A 23,448-nucleotide genomic window follows, 5' to 3' on the forward strand; every position below is an offset into this window, starting at 1 on the left:
TTTTTTTTTAAAGCTATGGGAAGCAATGCCCTGAAAAAAATTCCAGCTTTCTTAAAGCATGACTATTCCCCAAGTGTTCCACTCTATACATTATTTTATTTATCCTGCACACAACTCTGCGGATGCTGCGATTGCAAGGCAGGGTGGAAGACTCTTAAGCGCTATAGCGCAACACCGCTGGAGGATATCAGCTTGGGAAAGGCCAAGCAGGCGCTTAACCTAGGGTTAGAGGCAAGGGCCGTATCCACGTCTCCCGTTCCTGGCAGCCGAGAGGACAAAGGCAATGGGTTTAAATACAAAATCAAATACTTTAATGAAAATCAGGGAAAAACAGGGAGGTCAGTTCAGGGATACCTCTAAAACGGATATTCCTGCACTGTAATACATTTCTCTCTTAATATAAACACTTTCTCTTAAGCAAGCAAGGAGCGGACAAACTATCAGTTCTTCAGCATTTCTTTAAAGATCCTGAGTAAAGAGTTTATCTAAACCACATAAAACATATTATATGAAAACATCCCAAGTCCTGAGCTAGTGGCCAGCACCAGGCGGTTCACCAGTTTAAAAAATAGACCACTTCCAACACATGGAATCTAAATAACTTTTCACATTTCCACAGAGTTATTTATAGGGGAGGGAAAGGCCAGGGGAAGGAGAGATTATTCCTCAATGAAAGACTTCCCAAAGTTGTCGAAACTCAGAATGTTCGTGTAAGTCCCCTAAATTTAAACAAATGCGTTTGCACCTCCTTAAAGGGGCTTAAGGCCTTTCTTTGACCAAACTGTTCTAACACCATATATATATATGTACACATACACACACACACACAGAACGGATGCCTAATATAGGCATGGATCCTAAAAATTAAACCAAAAAAATCACCTTGTATTATACAATGCAAGCACATCCATTGCAGTAAGAAAAACAAGGACCGCGGTTAGCACCTCCAAATGCAATAGGGTTTGAGTTTCCAAAGACGCGTTAGAAAATAAAAAGGGGTGTGTGGGGCTGAACACTCTCAACAACCCTGCACAGAATCCGGCTGCTGATCTGGCCACAGTCCTGCTCAAAACCAGAAGGGAGCATCACCAGTCTTACTGACAGCAGATCCAGGCAGAGAGAGAGGCTCTCCCGCCCAACGAGAGAACCCGAATCCATCAGAAGCACAGACAGAAGAGATCCAGATCCTTCCTTCTCAGTGTTCGTCGGCAGAATTTGCACCCAACAGGCACGTTGTGTACAGACATGTCAAAAGTAATAAAAATAAGAGGTCTCTTGAGCTCTCAGAATCCAGCCTAGGTAGAAACAGGCACCGCGTTGAACCCTGGACCCTTTTGGAGGGGGGGGGTCTCTTTGGCTGCTCTCTCGGCCCCCGCTTCACCTTCTGTGCCGGCTGTGGCCAGGATGGTCCCTCTCGTAGCGATGGCTGGGCCTCTCGTATGGATGAGGCCGCTCGGGCCTCTGCTCCCGGTAGTAATGGCTCTTCTTCTTGTACTTCCCCGAGTGGGCCGAGGATCTCTCCCGTGAGCGGCTCCGGGACCGGGAGGAGCTCCGGCTGCGAGACTTCCGGGGCTTGGGGGAGGCGTACTTGTAGCTCCGGGCCTTCTTGTAACTCCTCAGCTTGGAGCTTTTGTAACTGGAGCTGCTGTGGTTGAACTGCCGCGGGGGAGAGTCGCTCCGACTCCGGGAGCGGCTGTGGGATTTGGAACCGCTCGAGGGGGAGTAGCTCTCGCTCTTCCTGGAGCGGGGGGGAGAAAGAGAAGAGAATGAGATCAAGGGGACGAGCCCTCCAACACAAACAACGTCGTGTACGGCAACACCACCGACAGGATCGCCACTGTGAGGAAGGGTGGCTCAGCTATTTTAGGGAAAGGGCAATCTGAACCGTGGCAAATTCCAGATTCTGAACCGCAAAGGCTCTGGGTGCAAACACTTGAACACCCTTGGTGGTGGAGTTCGGGTTCCCAACTGCGGGGAAAGTCTTTCATGCGCCAGAGAGACTTTCCTCTTGAGATTCTCATTCTCTCTGGGCAATGACAAAGGAGCAGGGCTAAAACTATCCTCCATCACACTGTCCCAAGTAACCCTTTCCCCGCTTACATACTTCAGTTCAGTACATACCTCCGTTTTGGGGATGGTGATCGCGAGGGTGACCGAGAGTAACTCTGGTCTCTGCTTCCACTCCTGCTCTCTCGGCTTTTCTGAAGGCTGCCAAGTTTAACAAAAGGTAATTAGGTGCCAAAACGGAAAGCCTAGCATCGATGCCTGCCACCTTCTCCACCCAGCAATTTATGTGCATATATGTCAGAAGACAAGCAAGTGATAATCTATCTTTTTTTTAAAAGAGTGATCTTGGTTTCATATGCATTTCAGCCTAGGTCACAAGCAGGCTTGTGAGATTTGACAGAGAGATCATTGTGGTCATCACTGCAAATCCTGACTTCCTGAGATGTTTCCATTTTATTTTAAAAGCTGGACGTCTCTAGCTTACACGACAGAGACACCTCACCTCTGCAGACGCTCGGACATCCTCAAGTGCCTTTGTACAGGCATCAAAAACACTGCAGCTAACTAGCTTCACTTTCTGGGCTGTTATTACAAAACTGACCTGAAATCATCACAACTGCAATCTGTTTTCCACATACAGAGCACACCGCTCAGGGACCCAAGCTCTAAGGCCCGAGTCCCCCAATTTTGCTCTCATTCCTGCATTCATTTTGTCTCCTGAAGGTGTAATGTCCTTTTCGTTAGAGCGCTATTTCCACCAGACAGGAACGCAAAGAACATAAGCAAGGCCTCGGCTTAACGCTTGTGTACAGCGGTGGCTGTACATCTACAGCGCTGTACAAAGTATCCACTCCCCTAAAACTACAAGAACCAGGACTTTACTGTGTGACAGCCTTACCCATTGACAGGACTGTTAGATTTCACCCTCTTCGCCCCTTCCGGCTTCTTCTTGGCATTCTTAACCACCTGGGCAGCAAGCGGGGAAGGCTTGGCCCCTTTATTGTCTTTTGGAGACTCTAAATAAGAATTTAAAAAGAGAGAGAAGAATCCAGTTAGGAAGGCTTGTAATTCTGACACAAGCCAAGGACACAGCCCTTCGTGACACCCTCATGCCACGTGCACTAAACTCTGGCAAACTTGCAGACAAGGATCTGGCTCAATTTACTCATGATCCAAGGTCTTTTTCTAACTGAGGTGCTGAGAAGTCAGCAAATAATGACTGGACTGGGCTTCGGGAGTCCTGCAACTTACTCAGCCACCTAGAGTGGTCGTATAGACCAGATGGGCGGGATACAAATAAAATCAAATAAATAAATACTCAAGTCTGCCATGTTCTTCCACAAGACTGGGAATACGAACCAGTTTTGGGGACAGGAGAAAACCCTGACACGGCATCCAAATTGGGCGTGCTGTCGGGGAGAAGGCCCTTGGCCTGTGCCTTCGCCTCTTCAATGGCCAGCTTCTTCTTCTCTACTTGGCTCTCAAGAACAGCTAAGTCCACCTAAGAAGGCAAGGAAATGAGAAGTGTTCTAGTACTGTACCAACCGAGACACAGCTTACAGAACTAAAAATATTTAAAAACCTAAAAAACATAAGCATACAAATATTAAAGAATGAAGCAAGTCGTGTATTTTAAAAATGGGCAAATAAAATCAACACTAAACACGCATTTAATAGCAACAGAGCGTCGCAACCCGTTTAGAAACACCCCGCTCGCAGACCACGAACCCTTTAGGAAAAAACAGCCTAGAAAGAAAGATCTTTGCTTGCTTGCGAAAGGACAGCAAAGCCTGGCTTCCCGTGGGAGGGAGTTCCAAAGTATGGGAACAGTGACATAGAAGGTCCTGTCCCATGCCCCCAACCGAGCACCCCTGGTGAGGGTGAGTGGGTCCAAAAGGAAGGCCTCCCCTAATTCTTTTAACGCCCAGACAGCTCATAAAGAGAAATGTGGTCTTTTTAGATAGCTTGGCACAAGGGGGAAAGGAAAATGAGATTTCTGGCAGAGGGTAAGAAAGCGAGATTACTTTGGCTAGGGGCGGGATGGATAAAATCACCGATTTAAAACAAAATCAATTTAAATTTTAACAATTGCTGGGGGCAATGTGAATGTCTTGGGCGTCGCTTCGGTAAGTCTGCAGGAAGCAGCGGTGGGCCGAGAGGATGGGAGAGAATGGAAGCACAAACCTTTTTCCGCGTATACAGCTGCAAAATTTTCAAGCAGATCTCCTGAATTTCCTCCTCTGTCGCTCCAAAAAGGAGAAACCAGTGGGGACGGTTTGGAAGAGGAATCTGAGAAGAAGAAAGAAGACGTCGCTGACCACGGGCAGTTTGGTGCCGACTCCTCCCAAGCTAGTCTAAGGGCTGCTTTCCACCTGAAGACATCCACTCGGGGGTAAGCCTCGGATTCAGCATTCAACCTTACTGACATACTCAGCCTCAATCCACTGAATACAGCGTTCATAATATAGAGCCAATGGCCTCCTAAAGACCTGCAAACCCAACTCATAAAAAAAGGGAAAAGGCACCCAGAGGAACATGGTCTCTGCATTTTCTTTGCTGTAATTAACACTGCTATATTTCTTTCTCATCTCAAATGGCGACGAAATGTATCATTCCAAATTGCTTATCTGAATCGTATCTGTACTTTTGTTACAGGTCTGTCTGTTTCTGTAAAAAGCCAACCTGTAAGTTATTATTTTGGGTTTCAAACTTATGTGTGGGTATGCCTTCTCTTTTAACACCCTAAACAGCCCTTCCTATACCGCCTGCCCCCAATGTTATTTTTCTAAGGTAAAGCATCTCAACAGCACTCTCAAAAATAACAGTTGGACCCTAAATTATAACTTTTCTTTTTGGGTAGATACTCAGCCCTTAATTTCACTTCTACTGGGTTTTTTAATATGAAAAACAGCCCCGCTGGAAATATATATATATCAATTCATTCCAACACGGCTATTTTGACCCTGGTTTTGACTGATCTGCTTTTGTTGACAAACTTTTGATCAATTGGATTCTTCCTGTTTTGTGTACTTGCAAACCACGAGCAGCATATAAACAAGTTGAATAAATAAACGAGAGCAGCGCTCTCTTTGAACTCCTACAGACAGCCACCATGCTCCCCCCCCCCGGAAAATTGGGAGCTATACCCACCTCCAGAGTCCTAGCAGCAAGGTAAATGCAGGCGCAAGCAATGGTCTCAGGATGGAACCGTACAAAGGCATCTGTCCGCAGGCTGTCATTCATGTAATTCCTGAGGAGAGAAAAGGAAGGAACGTTTCAGATGGGTGCCTTTTCCCCCTCCAGAGACACAGCTTTTTCTGGCTCCTGTAGCTAGCTTTCTAACCATTCTACAGCTAGGTTTGAAGGTTAGATAACTCTGTGAAATCTGACCAAATGTTCCACTGGACTGGCAACTTCCTCTCAAGGAAGAAGGTCTGTCCGGAATTGATCAACTGGCGTTTTATGAAAGAGAACCAATTTTAACTTCACTTGTTCTGCCCCTGCTACCTACTAATGGCCTGTTCCCACGCCAAGCACAACCTTTCTCTTTTATAAAAACAAAGTGTCTTGCGGAGCCACGATCCACGATGCAGGCTGAAGAACTCCCATCAAACTCGAGGATTAATCCTGCTGAAGTGGCTGAAAATGCCCCCCACAAAAGGAGCGAAGTCCAACGTTCCAGGTCAAGTGCTTCTTGCTCAGCAAACAGGAGACTCTTTTACAGTGTTTATTTTTTTTCTCTCTTGCTGGCGTCTTCTGGAGGAAAGAGGCTCGGCTCCGCCCAGCATCCAAAACACCGATCCCTCTGCTGGAGAGCAGGATGCAGCCTCAAGGGGTCTGGCTCCAGCGCTGGACATGGTGGTCACAGGTGGGACCCAGAGTTCAACCAGTTCTGTCCCCCGGGGGTCGTCAGTGGGCCAACTTCACACGGCCCCCAGTGCAACAAGGTTGCTCAAAACAAATGTTCACAGAAAGAAGGAACTGCAAAAATATGGCACAGGCCCACAGTCAGTACATTCTGGACATTTCCGACATGAAAGGAAATACAAACACACAGCATTCCAATTCATTTTGCTCTTGCAACGGCTCGGATTTAACACTCGCCTCTTTTGCCATATTATGGGGGCCGGAGAACTTGGCACTGCATATGAAAAACTCCACGCACAGAGGGCTCAAATTTTTCACACAACTGATGCTTGCGGCATATCGTGTGACCCATTCTGGATTGCCCAGGACAGCTTCTGGGTCAAGCTGTGCAGACTCTACTCTGTGGAGGCCCACGGATGCCTTAAAATAGAGGTGGCCAAAAATATATCTATTTCTGATGGCCATAAACTGGATTCTTTAAATTAAAAAAAAAAGGGGGGGGAGAACAGTAGGACTTATGTTATTTCCTGTTTTTGCTTCCATTATACATGTAATAGGAGGAAGACAAGAACAGAGGTCCTCTTGCTTCCAAAAGGCCAGCTTCACTGGGTCCATAAAGATCCCTCAAAACAGGACTGCCAACTTTTAAGAGTTAACCAATGCTGCAGAAAACATACAAGGCAGCTCAAAACTGTTCTGAACACAGAAGAAAGCAGCATGAATCTATTTGTACCTTCATTTTTTTTGGATGAAGCAAGAAAAGTACTTTCCCTTCTTGCAAGACAGAACACTGGCCCCTGGCCCAATTAAACAAACAACCCAACTTCTGGAAGCAGGGGCTAGAGCAATGGGTCCCTACTTTGGGACCTCAGATGTTCCTGAACTGAAACTCCCAGAAATCCTGGCCAGCAGAGCTCATGGTGAAGGCTTCTGGGAGCTGCAGTCCACGAACATCTGGGAACCCAAGGTTGGGAACTGCTAGGCTAGAGGAATCCTAGGAATCGTTTTCTCCTTACTGAGCAGGAAGGCATGAAAATATAAGCACAACTGAATTTCTAAACATCTCCAAGTTGCAGAGATGTTTGTGATGACACCTAATGGCAGCTACTGATCAAAGCCTCATTAGGGGATGACAATTACAAGGGCAATCCAACTTTTAAACACAACAGAAGACATTTGTGGTGCTATGTGGGAATGGGGCGAGTGGAACTGTAAGGAAAGCCAGCACCTCTTTTTATTGCCGAGCTTGAGTTTCATATTTAAAAATCGGACAGTTATCAACATTTTGCAAAATGCGACAGACCAGCGTTTAAGGAAATCCCACCCCCACCCCCCTCCCCGCTCAATCTGGCCGTATTTTAAAATCCAAATTCAAGGAAGGTCTTGCATTGAAAAGAGACATAAAATGCGGCTTTACAGCATCTTTGACAACAACACAGTAATGCTTTTAATCTGTAAAGCGTGAAATTAAAATTTCAGAAAGTTTAAAAATAAAAGGAACAAGGAAAATAACAATAATAATAATAAAAAAAGAAACGACAAGCAGAAGTTGGCCAGTTGTAACTCTACTAGTGTAGGTTATACCACCTGTCTAGAGTCAGCCTTCTCTCTGCGGAGCCTGCTGGGGTTTGACTGAAGACGGCAGTTTTCCCTGCACCATAGCGCTTGGGCAGCAGAGGAGAAGTCTTAGTCACTTACCCTCAGCGGCTACCCTTCGATCAAAAGAGTACAGAAAAGAAAAGTCAAAAGAGGTTCTCCTTCAGAAAACAGCACCAGACAGATCACAAAAGGGCTCCTTGAGCCAAGGGTCAGTTTCACAGATTATCACCTAAGGTTATAACTTGGTATAACTGAATTTAAGTATTCCCTCCAGAAAACAACATAACGGGCAAAATTTGCGCCAATGACTGTTTGAAAAGGCGTTTTCCCAACTGAATTTCCAAAGACTGACCCCCACGCTAGCTATTTTGCTAGAAATATACCACTCCCCCATTGCCACAACCCAATGTATGCATGCGGCTACTACTACTAACCACAGCCAAAGGGGAGTTACTATTTATTTATTTTTTTGATTTTTACCCCGCCCCTCTAGACAACGTCTGCTCGGGGTGGCTTAACTAGACTTTGGGGCAGTGCATATTTAGAAATTCACATAAGGAAGAGCTGCAACCGTCCTGCTTGTTTGATCCAGAAAGACCGCTATGTTACTGGATTTTTTTTCTTCTTCTCACATGTACACATAAAGCTTTCATTTAATTGAGGGGGGGAGGATAGGGGAAGAAAGGGCAAAGGATGCATTTGTGGGAAGTTTCCAGCTTTCTTACCAGTTAGGACAGTGTCTGAATCTTTAACAAAGATGCTTCTGTCCACTTCGAAGGACAGAATGGCATTTCCAGGTTTAAGACTAGAATGCCACAGATAAGGCAGCCCAGCCAAGGCAGGCGGCCCCCAGAATATGACATTTGCCTGCCAGTGCCCCCGCCGGCTTCAAGAAAAACAAGAAACAGCAACTTACCATGAGGTCTGGACCAGGTGTTGGTTACGTTCACATTCTAATACCTGAAGGTACATAACGATTATCTGGAAGATACGGGTGGCCAAGTTATACAGGTGATCAACATGAGGAGAGATTTTACTTTTAGAAAGGAGGCTGGCCCATACAATCCACAGCGTTCCCAATCTCTGGGTCAAAACCCTGGGAGGGAGGAGCCTAGAGGGTGCCGAAAATGTGCCCCCGGGGGTAGGCAGAGAAGCGATTTTCTAAATATGGGTGCACACAGCATACATTTATTTCTATTCAGGCCTTGGTCTCATAAATGTATGGCTTCTCAACCTGCTTTCAAGTTTAGTATATTCAGACTGCTTAGGAAGTGTAGTGCCTTTCCCGCTCCCAAGGTCCACCACAAAGAAGCAGAGGTAGAGAGAAAGAGGATCCAGTCTCCAGAGCGCTGGCTGTAAAGCTAACTCCCAAAGCCCTTTCACACACTACCTGGCAGTTATACAACGGCGTTACCTGCATGCACAACAATAAGCTGCTTTTCTGGCTAAGGACATGGAGTGGGAAATCCAAGTATAGCTAAAGCTAATCAGCACTTTAAAAGTCTGAAGCCACCCTTCTTGACGCACCACACGAGACGTGGATCAACTAGCAGGTGTTTCTTGAAATGAGAAACAGATGGCAAAAGCTGTTAACTACAGCTCAGCTACATTAAACACAGGCTGCTCTGCCCCCTGCTCTGTTCAACAGCCTTTCACGATGCTAGAAGACACAAACCTTGTGAGGATGCTTCACGTGCACACAAAAGCCCAGTTCTTTCAGCACTCTCCTCTCAGCCTTTATAATTTGGTTCTTCAAGTTCACATACTCTTGATCCAATATTAGAGGGACAGGCTTCCTGTTTCAGGGAAGAAGGACACAAATTGAAATGCTTCAGACAAAATCCAAATGGCAGAATAACGGAGGGCATGTGCAACAGCTGGGACCCGATCTGGTGGGCCTTGCTGCTGGCTCTGCTTTGGCTCGTATATGAACTCCCTAATCCCAGCCTTGGGTAACCCATGTGTTCTTGGGCTGCAACTCCCAGAAGCCTTCACCACCAGCTGTGTTTCCTGGGGTTTCTGGGAATTGCAGTACCAGAATAACCCTGGGTTGCCCAAAATTGGGAACCAATATCTAATCTATGGCTGACTAGAACTCACTGCTCTAAACCTTCTCTCTGAAACTTAGGTACAGCGGTGCCTCGCTTAGTGATGTTAATCCGTTCCAGGAAAAACGTTGCTAAGCGATTTAAAAAAGCCCACAGAAACGCATTAAAACATGTTTAATGCGTTCCTATGGGCTTAAAAACTGACCTTATGTGAAGATTCTCCATGGGGCGGCCATTTTTGGTGCCTCTAAAGCGAGGAGACACAGCAGATGGCCATTTTGTTTTTCCAGCGGCCATTTTGAAACTGCCAATCAGCTGTTTAAATAGGGTCGCTTTGCCATGATTGCTTCCCCACGATCATTGCAAAGCGATTTTTCCCCATAGGGACCATTGCTAAGCGATCGCTCTTGCGATGGCCAAAACCCCATCGCTAAGCGATTTTGTCGCTCAACGGAGCAATCGCTAAGCGAGGCACCACTGTACTGGCTTTTTCCACATTGGTCTCCATCAGAGAAATGCAAGGGTTCGGCAACATTGTCAGCTCCATGACAGAGAAGGAGCTTGTGAGACAAACCAAAGTGACATGACCGAGGACACAGCGTAGGGCTGTGGCGTAGGCTTGGCACATCATGACCAAGGTATGGGACAGTTCCATAATATGTACACCCCACAGAACACTTCTGATGCAACTTCCACATCTGCCCACCCTTGCTCCCACCTCCAATGATCCTAAATAAAACTGGTTTGCCTTTGTTGTTTAGTCATTAGTCCGACTCTTCGTGATCCCACGGACCAGAGCACGCCAGGCCCTCCTGTCTTCCACTGCCTCCCAGAGTTTGGTCAAAGTCATGCTGGTAGTTTCGATGACCCTGTCCAACCCTCTCGTCCTCTGTCATCCCCTTCTCCTCTTGCCCTCACACTTTCCCAACATCAGGGTCTTTTCCATGGAGTCTCCCTGGAAAAGCTATGAAGGTTGACCCAACAAATGGATAGCCTCATTTCTTTACATTCCCTATTTATAGGCCATTACAGACCCCAGAAAAACAATACAAAAACTCAAAACTCTTCCTACTCAAGAGGAGCCCATCCAACCCAGAACTTTTTGACAGGGTGGGTGGTGATGTTCTAGCAACTCCCCTTTTATGGAATGGTGACCCAAGGGCAGAATGACTTCCTTCTCATCTCTGCAGATAAAAGATCTCTGGTGCTTGGCTTAGGGGTGGGTCAAAGGGAGAAAAGAAGCCATCTGCTAAATCGCAGAGAATGACTGCACTTGAGCAGTGAGATGGGGGTCTGCAGGCTGGTCAAGACTGACCCTACTTGGCGAGAGCTGGAGGGAGAGAAGTGGCAGTGGAAGCAAGGAACTAGAAGCTGAGGTTGGGACTGGCGGCCTTAAAGATGTTCTGGATCTTTGAAATGGGTACTACATGGCCAGAACGGTGGTAAGGGTAATCCCCTAGCTCCATGTCCTTACTTTTTCTCTCTTAGAAACCGAAGTCTGTGGAATACATTAATGACATCCCTTATGCGGCGTGGTGCTTCCTCAATTTTGGATGCCAGGTGAACACAGGCCATTGACACATGCTGAAAAACAAGCAGTAGAGAGCCACTGTTTCACAAGATTCGTTAATGAGGAGTGGATATCAGTACAACAGTAAGTTTAGGTTGGATTCAACAATTAGCTGCGTTCTACCTGTCAGGAAAATTAATGCTTTTGAACCCATGTGGTCTGGCCACACTGCTCAATATCTCTGTGGTGAGAGGCTACCAGTAGGTATCCAGAAGGGAGGCAAATGGGAACTCTATGAACCCTGTCTTGACTTCAATAACGGGGGGAAAACTGGTTGTACATACTATATAAAATGATAACTGCTGTTCTAGTCAAGTGCTACTGTATACTTGTAACCTTAATTTTTCCCCACTAAATATCAGAATCTAGATTTTTATATAAAATACTCAAGTGCCAACAATGGCATCACATTTATTTACAGTGGTGTCTCACTTAAGCAAGGAACCGATCATCGCAAAGCGAAATTTCCCCATTCAGATCATCGTTTTGCGATCACAAAAAGATCATCGTTAAGCGGTTTCGTCGTAATGCCGGGCAATCGTAAAGTGAGGCACCACTGTATTTAAAATATTTCTACCTCGCCTTTCCCCAATGTGGCTACCATTTTAAAAAATAAACAAATAGTACAATTTAAAAAATATAAACAAATAAAAAGTCTAGGATAAACTTCTAAAGATTAGTGAATCAGCTAAGGAATGGAGGTGGGGGTTTCCAAATTCATTCACATTCCCAATTTATCAGGGACAGCCAACAACTTCATGCAGTTGTTAAGAGTGCTGGACTCGGCCTTTATAAACCCAGGCTCAAGTCTCCACAGAGTAGCTCTGGACAATTCATACTTTTCTGGGCATGAGCTGCATCCCAAGGTTGTTGGAAAAGTAAGGTGGGAAGATAGTCATATATGCCACCTTGAGTCCACTGATGGAAAAGTGGAATATAAATGTAGCTTTTAAAAAAAGGAAAACCCATCCTATTAATTCATAAAACAAATGTGTACCTCCATGGAATGCTTCACAAATGATTTCGTATAGAAAAAACGCTGGAACAAGACCTGCCCTGTAGCCATGGCCACCTAGGAAAAATAAAATAAATATTAATGTTACTGGAATAAATACATTTGAACGATAAACAAACCATCTATTCCTTTATTGCTACACCAATATTACAATCACTCAGGGTGGACTAATTTAAATAAAAGTAAACTATTATGTTTATGCTCAGAACCAGGGAGCATTTGTTAATAGAATGCAGAACTTACACTTTTTTAATGCTTTTTTTTTTGCTTCTCTGTCTGAGCGTCATAAAAACGAAGCAACACACAAGAACAAAAAGCTATGACTAATACAAAGAAGATACAACAGCCACTGGGTTGGGCATAGTAGTTTATTTTCACCGAGATGACTCATACCGGTTTGAGGAGATGTTTAACAGGTCCTCCATTAGAGAAAAATGTCTGAAGTCACATTGTTTTTAACAGACAGAAATTCTAATTCAGACCTCATCTTTAGGGCTAATGTTTTGGCATCCAAATTTAAACTTAACTAAGCATTTTCATTTTTTAAAAAACTATCAGAAGCATGTGATTTCAATTTTTAAAAATCTTTAAAACCATGTATTTTAAATGCACAGCAAACCTTTGTGATTTAACAACTTGGTAAGGATACAGACCAATTCTGTATGGTATATCTTCCACTCATCTTGTTCTATGTAAATCCCCCAAAGCCAAAAGACAAAGGGAGAGGTTCTAATTAATAATACAATTAATGAACCAACAGTATCTGCTATGTTCAAAGAGATTAAAAGATGGAAAAATAACAGCCAGAAATATTCACCTACAGCATCTGAAAGGTTCCTTCCCCCTATATCCTTTTCTAATGGCTGGTGAGTCCTTGATGAGAAACGTTTGGTGTTGATGTTCAACTTAAAACTTTGCCAACTCACACACCCCAGGAGTTCACCCCCACCTCTCTGTTCTGTAAAGTCGGAGTATTAGCTACTGAAAGCTGGATCACGACAGGAGAAATTGCCTTAAACCACAATTCAAATTTTGAAAACTGAGGTTTTTCTAAACGGTTTGATTAAAAACCAATTTTTAAATTTAAATCATTATTTCAATCAATTTTAAAATAAGAGCTGATGTTTATCTATGATGGATCCCGTCATCATCTAGACACAGCTCTTTAGAAAACTAATCCGTGAGCCCAAAGCACAAACCTCAGAGCTGTGAAACAAACTCGTAACAGACTCCTCCAAAAGACGTCAGAAAACCAAAATAAGTTGTTACAAAGAGAGAAGGGATGAGTCAGAGGACACAAAGAGCAGGGCCACAGCTTGCCTGGAGCAGTTCTTTATCCAAACAGCCAACAGGAGGGAGGCTGCTTTCAAAGGGGGCCGTACTCAGCTGGCCTTCCAGGGCAAAACAAATCAAGACTAGCAAGGGAAAGAACAGCAGTCATTTCCGGAAAGGCCTGTTGCGTCACTGGCTTCCTGGAACCGAAAGCTGCCTGGGCTGGGGAGCCTCCATTAAGCAAGTTTTCTGTCTCTACTCCTTTGCCTCTGAACATGAAAAAATCACTGTCTTCACCAGGCTCTCAAGATTTTAAAAGCCAGAAGGTTCAACAAAAAGAACAAAAACCCCAACATTCCTGGCCAGGTGGAAAAGAAACTGAACAAAGTACCGAATCGAAGACGTATACCAGAGTCTCCCCCTCCTTCTACTCCCCGTGGGATGCTTAACATATCCCATGAAATAGGGCCCATGCAGAGAGAGTATCTTTGTGTCTCTCCCAGAAACCCGCTCAGCGGAGCTGCAGTTCTTCCCTGTCCCCAAGAGACCTCCACCTTCCTGTTTCTCTCACTGTCTCTTCAAGTAAGCAATTTGAGATTTTCTTCCAAGTCAAGCTCACTCCCACAATAAGCGCATGCATCAGTTCTGTGGACAATGGTATAATTACCCGAGAAGTACACATCTGTGTAGATTATGTACACTGCCAGCCTTTTTATATATCAGAATCCTACATGCACTAAATTTCTGACTAACCCAAAATCTTCTAATTGGGGTGGGGGAGGACACAGCTCCTGCCCCAATATTGACATGCCTTGTTGGACACAGCCAGATGTCCCCGGGGAGGTCCACCACCAGAAAAGCCCCATCCTCCTTAACGACTACCCTCCACTCACAGTTCTTATCCAAGGGCAACGTTCTTCTGAGGTTATTTGTTCATTACAGCAACCACTGCTGGCCAAAATCCATGTTCATAAGGGTAGCCTCCCTAAATTTGCCCCAAATTACAGGAACGTAATTGATTACTACCGGTAAGAGCAATCCTCTCCTACCTTTTTCCAACACCACAGAAGCTGCTTGATGCAAATCCCATCAGCTATGGGAGTCTAACAACATCTGGAGTGACACATTTTGCCAAACCTTAAAAGTCTCTCCTCCACCTTTAACTGATCTCACTCAAAAGCAAGAGGCCCTCCTCCAGTTCAGGATGATTACTATGGAGGTGACAAAAGCTTTGATTGGGCATGGCATTTTCTTTCTAACATGAAACTGTGAGATACAGCTTAAAAAATAATCCGGTGAGGCATCTTAAAGGTTAAAAATTGGCTCTAATTTGCTGTGCTCAATCCCCACCAGAGTACAAACCAAGGTGGTCTGGATGGTCACCCTAGCAAATTTATTATGTCATAAAACACATTTGCTAAGCCTCTTGCTTTTACTACAACCAACTAAGCTGTACCTCTCAGGGGAAATAAACTACCCCCATTCCCAAAACAACAAACTAGAAAAATGAAGTGCCCAGAATCAAAATGGTGGTGAGGACTCTAACTTCCTCCTGAGCTCTTCCGAATTAAAAAAAAACACCCAGCATTCTAGATGTAAATGGCACCAGACTTTTTATTTACATTAGGTTTACAACACTGCCTATCTCTTAGAACCCAACAAGTTCACAAAATTATTTATACAGTGAATAGACCTTGTCTATTTTCCCTTATTTTACCATAGGCAGCAACATACTTTTAACCGTAGCTCTTTCCTATAAAACACATCAACAGCACTGCTCAAACTGACAGTTTCTGGCAAAACACAGAATTTGTTTGTTGATTATAAAGGCAGAGCCCAAACTACAAATTTTCTGAGGAGAAATGAGAGTGGCTACTGTATCAGGCTTTTACTAAAATCTGGTTAAATGTCTTTTTGTCTGAATCTACCTTGAAAACTTTTAAAAACAAACAAATAAACAGCATTTCATTAAATTAAGCTACTGCATTGGGGGAAATGCTCCAAAAGTGATACAGAAAAGATACTTGTAGTTCTTTTTTTTTGTACATATACTTAAAAGGAGAAACAGAAGAAAGTGAGCAAAATGTTTCCATTTCTGGCATCCTCCACTCCTCTACCAAAAGCTGATATTCACTATGTTTAAATATTTGCTATGGTATAGCTCTTTCCCATATGTCCGAGAAAGTGAATTTGTCCACAAACGTTCACATTACAAATAATAACAGTTTTTAAGGTGCCATCAATTTTCTGCCTTTTAAAGTCCTCCAATTATTTTTATTATCCTTTATTTTTATTTTGCTTTCACCCCAGATACTATAAAGAGCTGAAAAAAGAGAAAGGAACAGAAGACTTTGAGAACTGGACCTCAGCTCCTGTAGCAAAAGCAGGCATTTACAATATTGCTTAAAACATTTTAAGCTGCCTTTCTCCTTAAAACGGATCCAAGGCTTCTTGCAACCATTAAAAGACAATATTTAAAATTAATAACAACGGGTGCACAAGCCTAAAAAGGATCAAAGAAATTCCTTTAGTAAGCATGTGCTCTCTATAAGTCATTGAATAATTAAGATAACTATTGTTATGGAACTATCCATAACTATCAGCTACCAATCCATCTATCAATCAATTTATCTATCTATCCGTCTACCAACCTATCCATTCACCCATCTACCTACCCACCTATCTATCCATTCCCAATCAATATATCATCTATAAATCAATCAAACATATATCGCTCCATAATTTATGACTCACTCTGGGCGGCTGGCAAACGGTCATTCCGCCGAATAAACACAATACACTCCAAACATCCAGTTTATATATATATTTTAAAAAACCTAATTAACCACCTCCCAGAAATAAACCCACATGAAATACGATAAATCGGCCTAATTTAAAAGAAAACCAACAAACGGAAAAACTCTCGTTCCCCCTCCCCCAGGGAAGGAACGAAACGATGAGGCCGTTATTTTCCTAACGTTCCTCCCCACCCACCCACCACTATCCAAGTGGCCCAACCGAAGCCTTCCCAGGCCGGCCCACTTTCGACGCTTCTCCCCGGCCTCTCCGGTTCCCCGAGGCCCTCTGTTCCCCTCAGGAACGGACCCTCCCTTGGCCCGGTTTAGGCCTCACACACACCCCCGGGTTCCCCAGGCCGAGGCCTCCTCCTTCTTCCCCTCACCTGAGGGAGCCGGAGGAGGATGCCGGCGGCCTGGATGAGCTCGCAGCCGGTGATGCGGAGCTGGGCCTCGGTCTCGGCGTCGAGGCCGCTGCCCATGGACGGGGTGAAGCGCAGGGCGTCTTCGGACAGGAGGCAGTTCTCGAGGGTGATGAGGACCCCCGAGTAGAGCCGGTCGCCGATGCGGACCGCGCCGGGCGGCGGCGGGAGGAGGGGAGGAGGCGGCGGCAAGGCCGAGGCCAGGCCGCCGGAGAAAGAGGACGAGGAAGACGCCGAGGAGGAGCCGCCGCCGCCGGAGCCCACCACGCTCGACGAAGCAGGGCCGAAGCCCGTCGCGGCGCCGGCGACCAGGCCTCCCGCGGCCGCCATTATCGCCGCCATCTTGTCCCGACGTCGCAACCTCCGCCGACCGCCTCCCTCCTTCGTCTGCGCTGCCCCCGGCTTCCGCCCCGCGCGAGCCTTTTGTCCGCTCCTCGCCTCCCCGCCCTCCTCTTCTTCACCCATTGGCCCGCCGCCGCGCGGCGTCCTCTCCCATTGGGCGCGGGCCGCGTCTCTTTTGTGACGTAACGACCGGGCTTTCAATTTTTTTAATTTAAAAAGGGGGGGAGGTGCCAGCGGGTGAAGGTTCGTTAAGGAGGTTGGGGGGAAAAAAGCACTCTCTTCCCGGCATGCAAGACGCGCCGTGTCGTCGTCACCGATGGGGTTCTACCACTCCAGACACGGGGGGCGCAAAAAATATTTGCCTCATTAACTACGTCCAGATTAAAAATACATTCAGGTAGAAATAAAATACCTGAACAAAATAATTAGGAAAGACACCTGCCATCATGTATTCTTTGTAAAGGGAAGAAGTACTTTTGTAACAGATAATCCGTGTATTATGAACTCCCCCAATTCTCAAGTTGTACAGCCCGGATGCAGCTGGGCGGCCTCGCAGCAATAGCTAGGCCTAGAAGTCTCTCAGCTTAAAGGCTGCAAAGGCCTCAGTTGACCTTTTCTCCCATATTTTGGCCTCGTTCTGGAGCCCACTCCCCATTTTTTTTTTAATTTGGACATTCAACAGCCACTCCTTCAGCAAAACGTTTACAGTCCAAACCCAGGAAAGGCCACTTTAATTGTGGAGTAAATCTCATTGAAAGGAAGTGGGACTTAATTGTGGATTTTTTTTTCTAGGCCAAGAATCCAGCCTGTTTTCAAAAGGCCGAGGGATTCTGTATTTTTATGTGACACATGGAAGCAGAAAACTGGATTTCTCAAATGTATGCTAAAGCACTTTGTGCCCTTCTGTATCTGATTAAAAACTAAGGAACCAAGAAAAATATAATTTGAGTCAGCTTTAAAAAGCTTCATTTGCTATGTTCTGAGGATACAAGAGGCAAAAAGGCAAAACTACACCTCACATTCAGGCATTCACAAATTATGCAAACACTTTACTGTACAGTATACCCCATTCTCCACCATAAACAATTTATCTAAACTATTTTCACCTCCCACCTTCAAGATAGAAAAACCACATGGATTGCAATAATACCTTTATTTTCTAACATGTAGATAAGGAAAGATGACGCAAGTGCTAGTGGTTCACAAGGTTTCCCATCTTACTCACCAGGACTCCCATTTGCTCTCCCTCCCTTTTGATCCACAAAAAACTCACAATGAAGTAATTGCACTGTTCATCTTGAAAGCCCCATAATATTTGTTCGTTTTTCCTCTCCTTTTTCCTCTTCAATTTGGGCAATGTGCTGAAAGAAACTAATAGAGCTACTCTTTTTTTGAAATTAAGATGCTAGCCAAGCCTTTTGTCTCACTACTGGGGAACATCTGGCCCTCCGGAGGTGATGTGGATAGAAATGTCTATTATGCTTGACCATGTTGCCCAGGGCTCATGATGTTGTAGTTCAACAGCACTTGTGAGGGCTAAAGATTTCTCAGACCTACCATTTTTATCTGTGTCGGCTATTTTCCCCCCAAGTCAGTAAACAAGCCATTCTCTTGAATTTCATATTTACCGCAACGGGAGCTTTGACGTAGCCTTCCACTTCTTTCATGCCCTCAAAGTTCACACAGAAGCTAAGGCAGAAAAGAGCAACAGAGAGAAATAAATATGCCTAAGAATGACTCTGCCCAAAGAGTGCAACTTTTTGCACCTCTGAAAAGAGACAGGTTGCCAAATCCGAAGCCTTCTGCAGTTACCATCCATAAATCTTCAACGGCTGGTTGTTGTTTTTAAAGGACAATTTCCGCCATCAACAGTCAATCATGAGGCTTTGGAGAGGATTTTAGTTTACAAACTGTGGCAAAATAAATTTTATTGACTGATCATTTCTTACAAAGGGTCCTGTTAATATTTCCAGTGCTCAGGGTGCAAACAGCATCTTCAGGCAACTTTCAAAAGGCGTGAAAATATTCCTTCAGGCTGTTTCCCGTCTCCTTGGGCAGCGAGCAGTCCTTCTTCTCCTCTTCTCTTGGCTAAAGCGGCTAAGGACTTGAACGTCTTCGGCTCATAGATTGCAAGATCGGCCAGCGACTTCCGGTTCAGTTCGACCTGGCACTGACATGAGAGAACAAGAGTCAACAGCTTCAAAGTATCAACCGACAGCCTCTGGAGCAAAATGGCCTCAAATAAGTAATAATTTCTAAGTTGGGAACTAATTCATTAAAAAAAAGAATTTATTGAAAATGTGGAAATCAAGGAGAAAAGGAATTCTCTCAGAGAAGGAGTACAGCTCAGTGGAAGAGCTGACAAGCTATTTTTAATTTATTTGTTCCACTTATAGCTTGCCCCTTCTTCAACAAGCCCAAGGCAGTGCATCCAGCTTCGTCTTCCCTCTCCTGCATCCTCAGAACAACCCTGTGAGGTAGGCCAGGCTGAAAAAAGAATAACCCACCCATGATCTCACAGCGAGATGCATGTTAAAGATTCCATGCTTAGACCCTTGTTTTCGAGTTTTATTTTAAAAGCCTGTTACAACTTTCTACCTATCGGGCCACGTGAGGTCTGTGTTCCTACCTCAAGGATCAAATTGCTGAAGTACGGAAGTTAAAGCATTTAATCCAATTTTAAAAAGAGAACTAGCAAGCTGAATGTTCAGCAAATCACACATGATGTCTTAGAAACGGTCAGATCCTTGGCTCCTTTTTCAGTCCTACGTAGGCCACTCTAGACCTGGTTGAGTAGAAATGTGGTTTCGGGTTGAAGCGACATCAGAGAGCAAAGCCAGCCCATGATATTTGGCTGCCTGAGGCGGGACCATAACATTGTTCTTCCTCCTTCCTGAGGTCCTATGCATTCACAGCTCAAACTACCCATGTTATTTTTGAACAGGCAGCAGAAAAGCGCACATGGCCTTCTACCCAATCCGGCCTCTAACAGAGAATTTGCTGCTCATTTCTGAACCCACCGCCTGCCATCTGAGGCAACAACCTTCCCACCTCACAGGAGAGCCAGCTCTGCAGGAAAAAGAGGGGGGAAAGGGGGAGAAAAGAAGAGTTTAAAAGAAGAAAAGCAGCCACTTACCTTGTAAAGGTTGCTGATTAAATTATGGTATTTCACATTGTGTTCCAGACACCCTGCTTCAATCCTGGTGACCCAAAGCTGAAAAGAGGAAAAGGTTATTCAGAGTGGCATATTATTGTGTGCCAGCATTGAGCCAAACTGTCCCATATACCACAGAGAGAGCCAGCTGGGCTCTGAGTTCTGGGATTCCCATTTCCATCAGTCCTAGCTAGCAGAGTCAGGGATGATGGGTGAGTGGGGTTGTTAGCCAAACGTGGATGGCTGATTGACGGTGATCATTTTAACACAGCAGAAAGGTGTTCCCTGACCTACCGCACAAAAGACTTCCACTTACAAGAATAAATTATCTAGCACTGTATCTTTTCTGTTTGCTTTCCTTTAGGTTCCTGTTTCAATGGGATCGTCTTTTTCATTTTGTTTTAATATTAATTTCCTTGTCAAAATCCTATGATGTACATAGACAGCGTTAAGCCCAGCCATGCAAATAAATCTCAGTGGCCATGCATGCTAGTTCAGGTGTCCACACACACGCATTAGTTCAGAAGATGCGTGTCTGATCCTTCTAATGCAGGGACAGACAAATTCTTTGGTGCCCGGGACCACCTCCAGTTCTGTAAAACCGTTTCTGGGACACGTGGCAAAATAAGGCCCCAAATCCAGGGCTTCTTCTGCCAAAAAACTAGTTGTCCCGGAGGTCACCAGGAAAGGGGGGGGAAATTAGCCAAAAGTTCTTGTTGGGATTTTTTTAAATGATCAGGGGAGTGACAAAGGCAGCTAAAGGAATCACACAGCACTCGCTCTCTTCCAGCTGAGAATGCCAACAGTTGAAGTGAGGTCATCCCCATGCAGACGATCTGGCCCTCTTCCCACCCTCTCTCAAAAGGACCCCCAGACTGGAGTAGCCTGCCTTCGAAGCTCCTTTCCTGACCTTTTTCATGTCTCTCTTTTTCTGGCTTCTTCCATCCGTAGCAAAGACAAAAGCTCTCCGGACTGCGCGGACGGCCAAGCTGTAGCAGCGGTTCTTCCTTCCACGGAAATGCTTCGGAGAAAGGGAAAAACATGAAAAACCATCTACTTCCATTTGTGAGACTGATCAAGACATCACTGCTGTTCTGTTCAAATTTCTTAGCATTTCCCCCTACCCTTGGTTAGGGAACTCCTAGTTTTACATCATCCTACTCATAAGCCTGAGTCGGCAACAGTGCATGCCCTACTAGTGTGTCTAACCCGCTGGTTCCGAACTTTGGGTCCCCAGATGTTCTTGGACTACAACTCCCAGAAAACCTGGCCAGCACAGCCAATGGGGAAGGCTTTGGGGAGTTTTAGTCCAAGAACATCTGGAGACTCAAAGTTGGGAATCACCGGTCTAAGGTGTTTGCTCAAACTGGCCAACACTGAGGATTATTCTTGGGTAGCGACGTGGACTATCGTTTCCAACATAGTGGGCATACCTGGATTCATTTCATTTTGGGGAAGAAAGCAATGACTACAAGCAGAATTTACTCAGAGATCAGAGCAGCGCAGATACATTATTGAGAAAATTTGTGAACAATTTTCCTGGCCTGCAAACTTACTGGAAGCTGGGTTTCTCAGCTCACTGTGAATATTAACGAAAAGGTTTTCACAACCTATTTGTGTTTAGCAAAATAGCTGTTTTGCTTTTCCACAAAACTCTGACTTCAGCCCAGCTGATTCTTCCTCTCTAGACAGCCCCTTCCTTTAACACTTCTCAGCCATAAACCTAATACAATAGATGTGTATTGGCTTCCAGACGTTTAGCATTAGCAAGTAACTCCGTTTAATATGAGATCATCAACACTTTGAAAGCAGTATATTAGCAGTATATTAACTGGTCTTTTGAGACTGAAGGATGCCTAACAAAACAAAACTGAATAGTGTTCTCACCCTCTGTATCCCATTCTTAACTTTAATCCCACTGCCTTAAAGATATGTACTGAGTTATACTGCATCTGTAGGTTAAATGTTATGTTCAGTGTATCTAAAAACAAGTTGTAGAATAGTTTTAATGTTTTCACAAGGCTTTTAAAAAGGCCTTTTTCTTACATCCTACCCATCCTGACTCAGGAATAAATGCTGAGTGTAAATTACTCCTCGATTAAAAAAAAAACACACACACACAGAATTCTCTGGCCAAGAAGGTGAAATTTGAATCTGGGTCTTCCTACTTGAAAATCAGACCATGGGGAAAGTTTCTTTTTCTTCGGCCTTTTTGGACTACACAGCGAGCTGAAGTTTCCTAGGAACTGCGTTTCCGAAAAGAAACTTTTCCAACCCCTTCTTGGAAACAAGACGAGGAGCCTGAAGTTGGGAGTTCGAATCCCGCCCCTCCCCCCCCTCCCCCCCCCCCCGTGCCTCCCAGACTGGGGCTAGACTCAATGATCCATAGGGTCCCTTCCAGCTTTGCCGTTCAAATATTTATTATTGCAACTGCTGAAGAGCTCAGAGGTTGAGGAGTCTCTGGTGCGGAGCCAGAAGTTGGGAGTTCGATTCCCCCCACTGGGGCCTCCTTGAACTCTAGACAGGGGATGGAGTTAATGATCCATAGGGTCCCTTCCAGATTAATATACAATAGGAACCTCCCTCCTTCCGAGTAAGCAGGCTTTTGCTCCGAGCTGCTCAATGCAAAAGCAATTAGGAAGATTTTTTGAAAGGGGGGGTTTAAAGGAAACAGAGAGACGTTAAATCAGGCTGGAATCAGCCATTTAAAGTTGCAAAATCTTTCCCAGGGAGAGGGAAGAAATGGGGGTGCTTAACAATGGGGTGGAGGGGGGAAGAGAAGGTAAAGGTCCCGATCCTAAATCCTTACCCGTGCATGCCGGAGCACCTCCTGCTTGCGCCAGAAGCGATCGGTCACTCGGACCCGGAGCCACGCGCAGGAGGTTAAGAAAACCATCCCGCCCGCGTGTTTTTTTGCAAAGGAGGAAGACACTCAAGGGCGCAAAAGGAGGAGAAAAAGGAGGCCAGGCAGCTCAGAGGGCTACGGGGTGGAGATTGCAACCGCGCACTTCCGAGCTCTCTTGCGGCCCCGGGTGCTTGAGGGCGACAAAGAGGGAAACGGCGAAGCGCAGGCCCACTCACTTCCGGTCGCCATTCGAAGCCTTTGAGTGGAAGCCAGGTTTTCCCCATGGGCTGCTTCATTGCCATCTTGGAACTCTGCAGAGCTGAAAGGGACCCTTTGGATCATCGAGTCTAGTCCCTGTCAAGCGGCCCAGTGGGGGATTCGAACTCCCAACCTCTGGCTCCACAGCCAGCCGTCCAGCAGTTCTTTCCCAAAGCGTGAATTAAGGAAAACTGGGTGGTCTGAACCCTGGCAACTACGTGAATTAGTGGGCTGCAGATATACAAATGCACATA

At 45.2% G+C, this 23,448-nt stretch overlaps 2 protein-coding genes across 6 annotated transcripts; both read right to left on the minus strand.

Annotated features, from left to right (window-relative positions):
- Positions 1-288: 288 nt before the first annotated feature.
- On the minus strand, positions 289-17,075 carry CCNL2 (cyclin L2). 5 transcript variants are annotated; one of them, XM_020782308.3, is made up of 11 exons: positions 16,560-17,075; positions 12,089-12,163; positions 10,996-11,105; positions 9,149-9,269; positions 8,390-8,454; positions 5,158-5,257; positions 4,192-4,296; positions 3,367-3,508; positions 2,906-3,023; positions 2,122-2,208; positions 289-1,738 (listed from the first exon to the last, which is right to left on the minus strand). In XM_020782308.3, exons 1-11 carry the CDS (start codon positions 17,058-17,060, stop codon positions 1,378-1,380), a joined length of 1,785 nt encoding a protein of 594 aa, XP_020637967.3. In that variant the 5' UTR covers positions 17,061-17,075; the 3' UTR covers positions 289-1,377. The 5 variants fall into 5 exon arrangements, 3 of the variants coding, with proteins under 3 accessions (XP_020637967.3, XP_020637971.3, XP_020637970.3); XM_020782312.3 differs by lacking the exons at positions 8,390-8,454; positions 9,149-9,269; positions 10,996-11,105; positions 12,089-12,163; positions 16,560-17,075 and adding an exon at positions 7,462-7,586; XM_020782311.3 differs by lacking the exons at positions 8,390-8,454; positions 9,149-9,269; positions 10,996-11,105; positions 12,089-12,163; positions 16,560-17,075 and adding an exon at positions 5,548-7,455.
- A 1,758-nt stretch (positions 17,076-18,833) lies between these two features.
- MRPL20 (mitochondrial ribosomal protein L20) lies at positions 18,834-23,042 on the minus strand. The gene is made up of 4 exons (XM_020782349.3): positions 22,901-23,042; positions 21,002-21,112; positions 20,074-20,151; positions 18,834-19,107 (listed from the first exon to the last, which is right to left on the minus strand). Exons 1-4 carry the CDS (start codon positions 22,985-22,987, stop codon positions 18,934-18,936), a joined length of 450 nt encoding a protein of 149 aa, XP_020638008.3. The 5' UTR covers positions 22,988-23,042; the 3' UTR covers positions 18,834-18,933.
- Positions 23,043-23,448: the final 406 nt, after the last annotated feature.

The sequence above is a fragment of the Pogona vitticeps genome, chromosome 7, assembly GCF_051106095.1.
Source record: "Pogona vitticeps strain Pit_001003342236 chromosome 7, PviZW2.1, whole genome shotgun sequence".
NCBI lineage: Eukaryota > Metazoa > Chordata > Lepidosauria > Squamata > Agamidae > Pogona > Pogona vitticeps.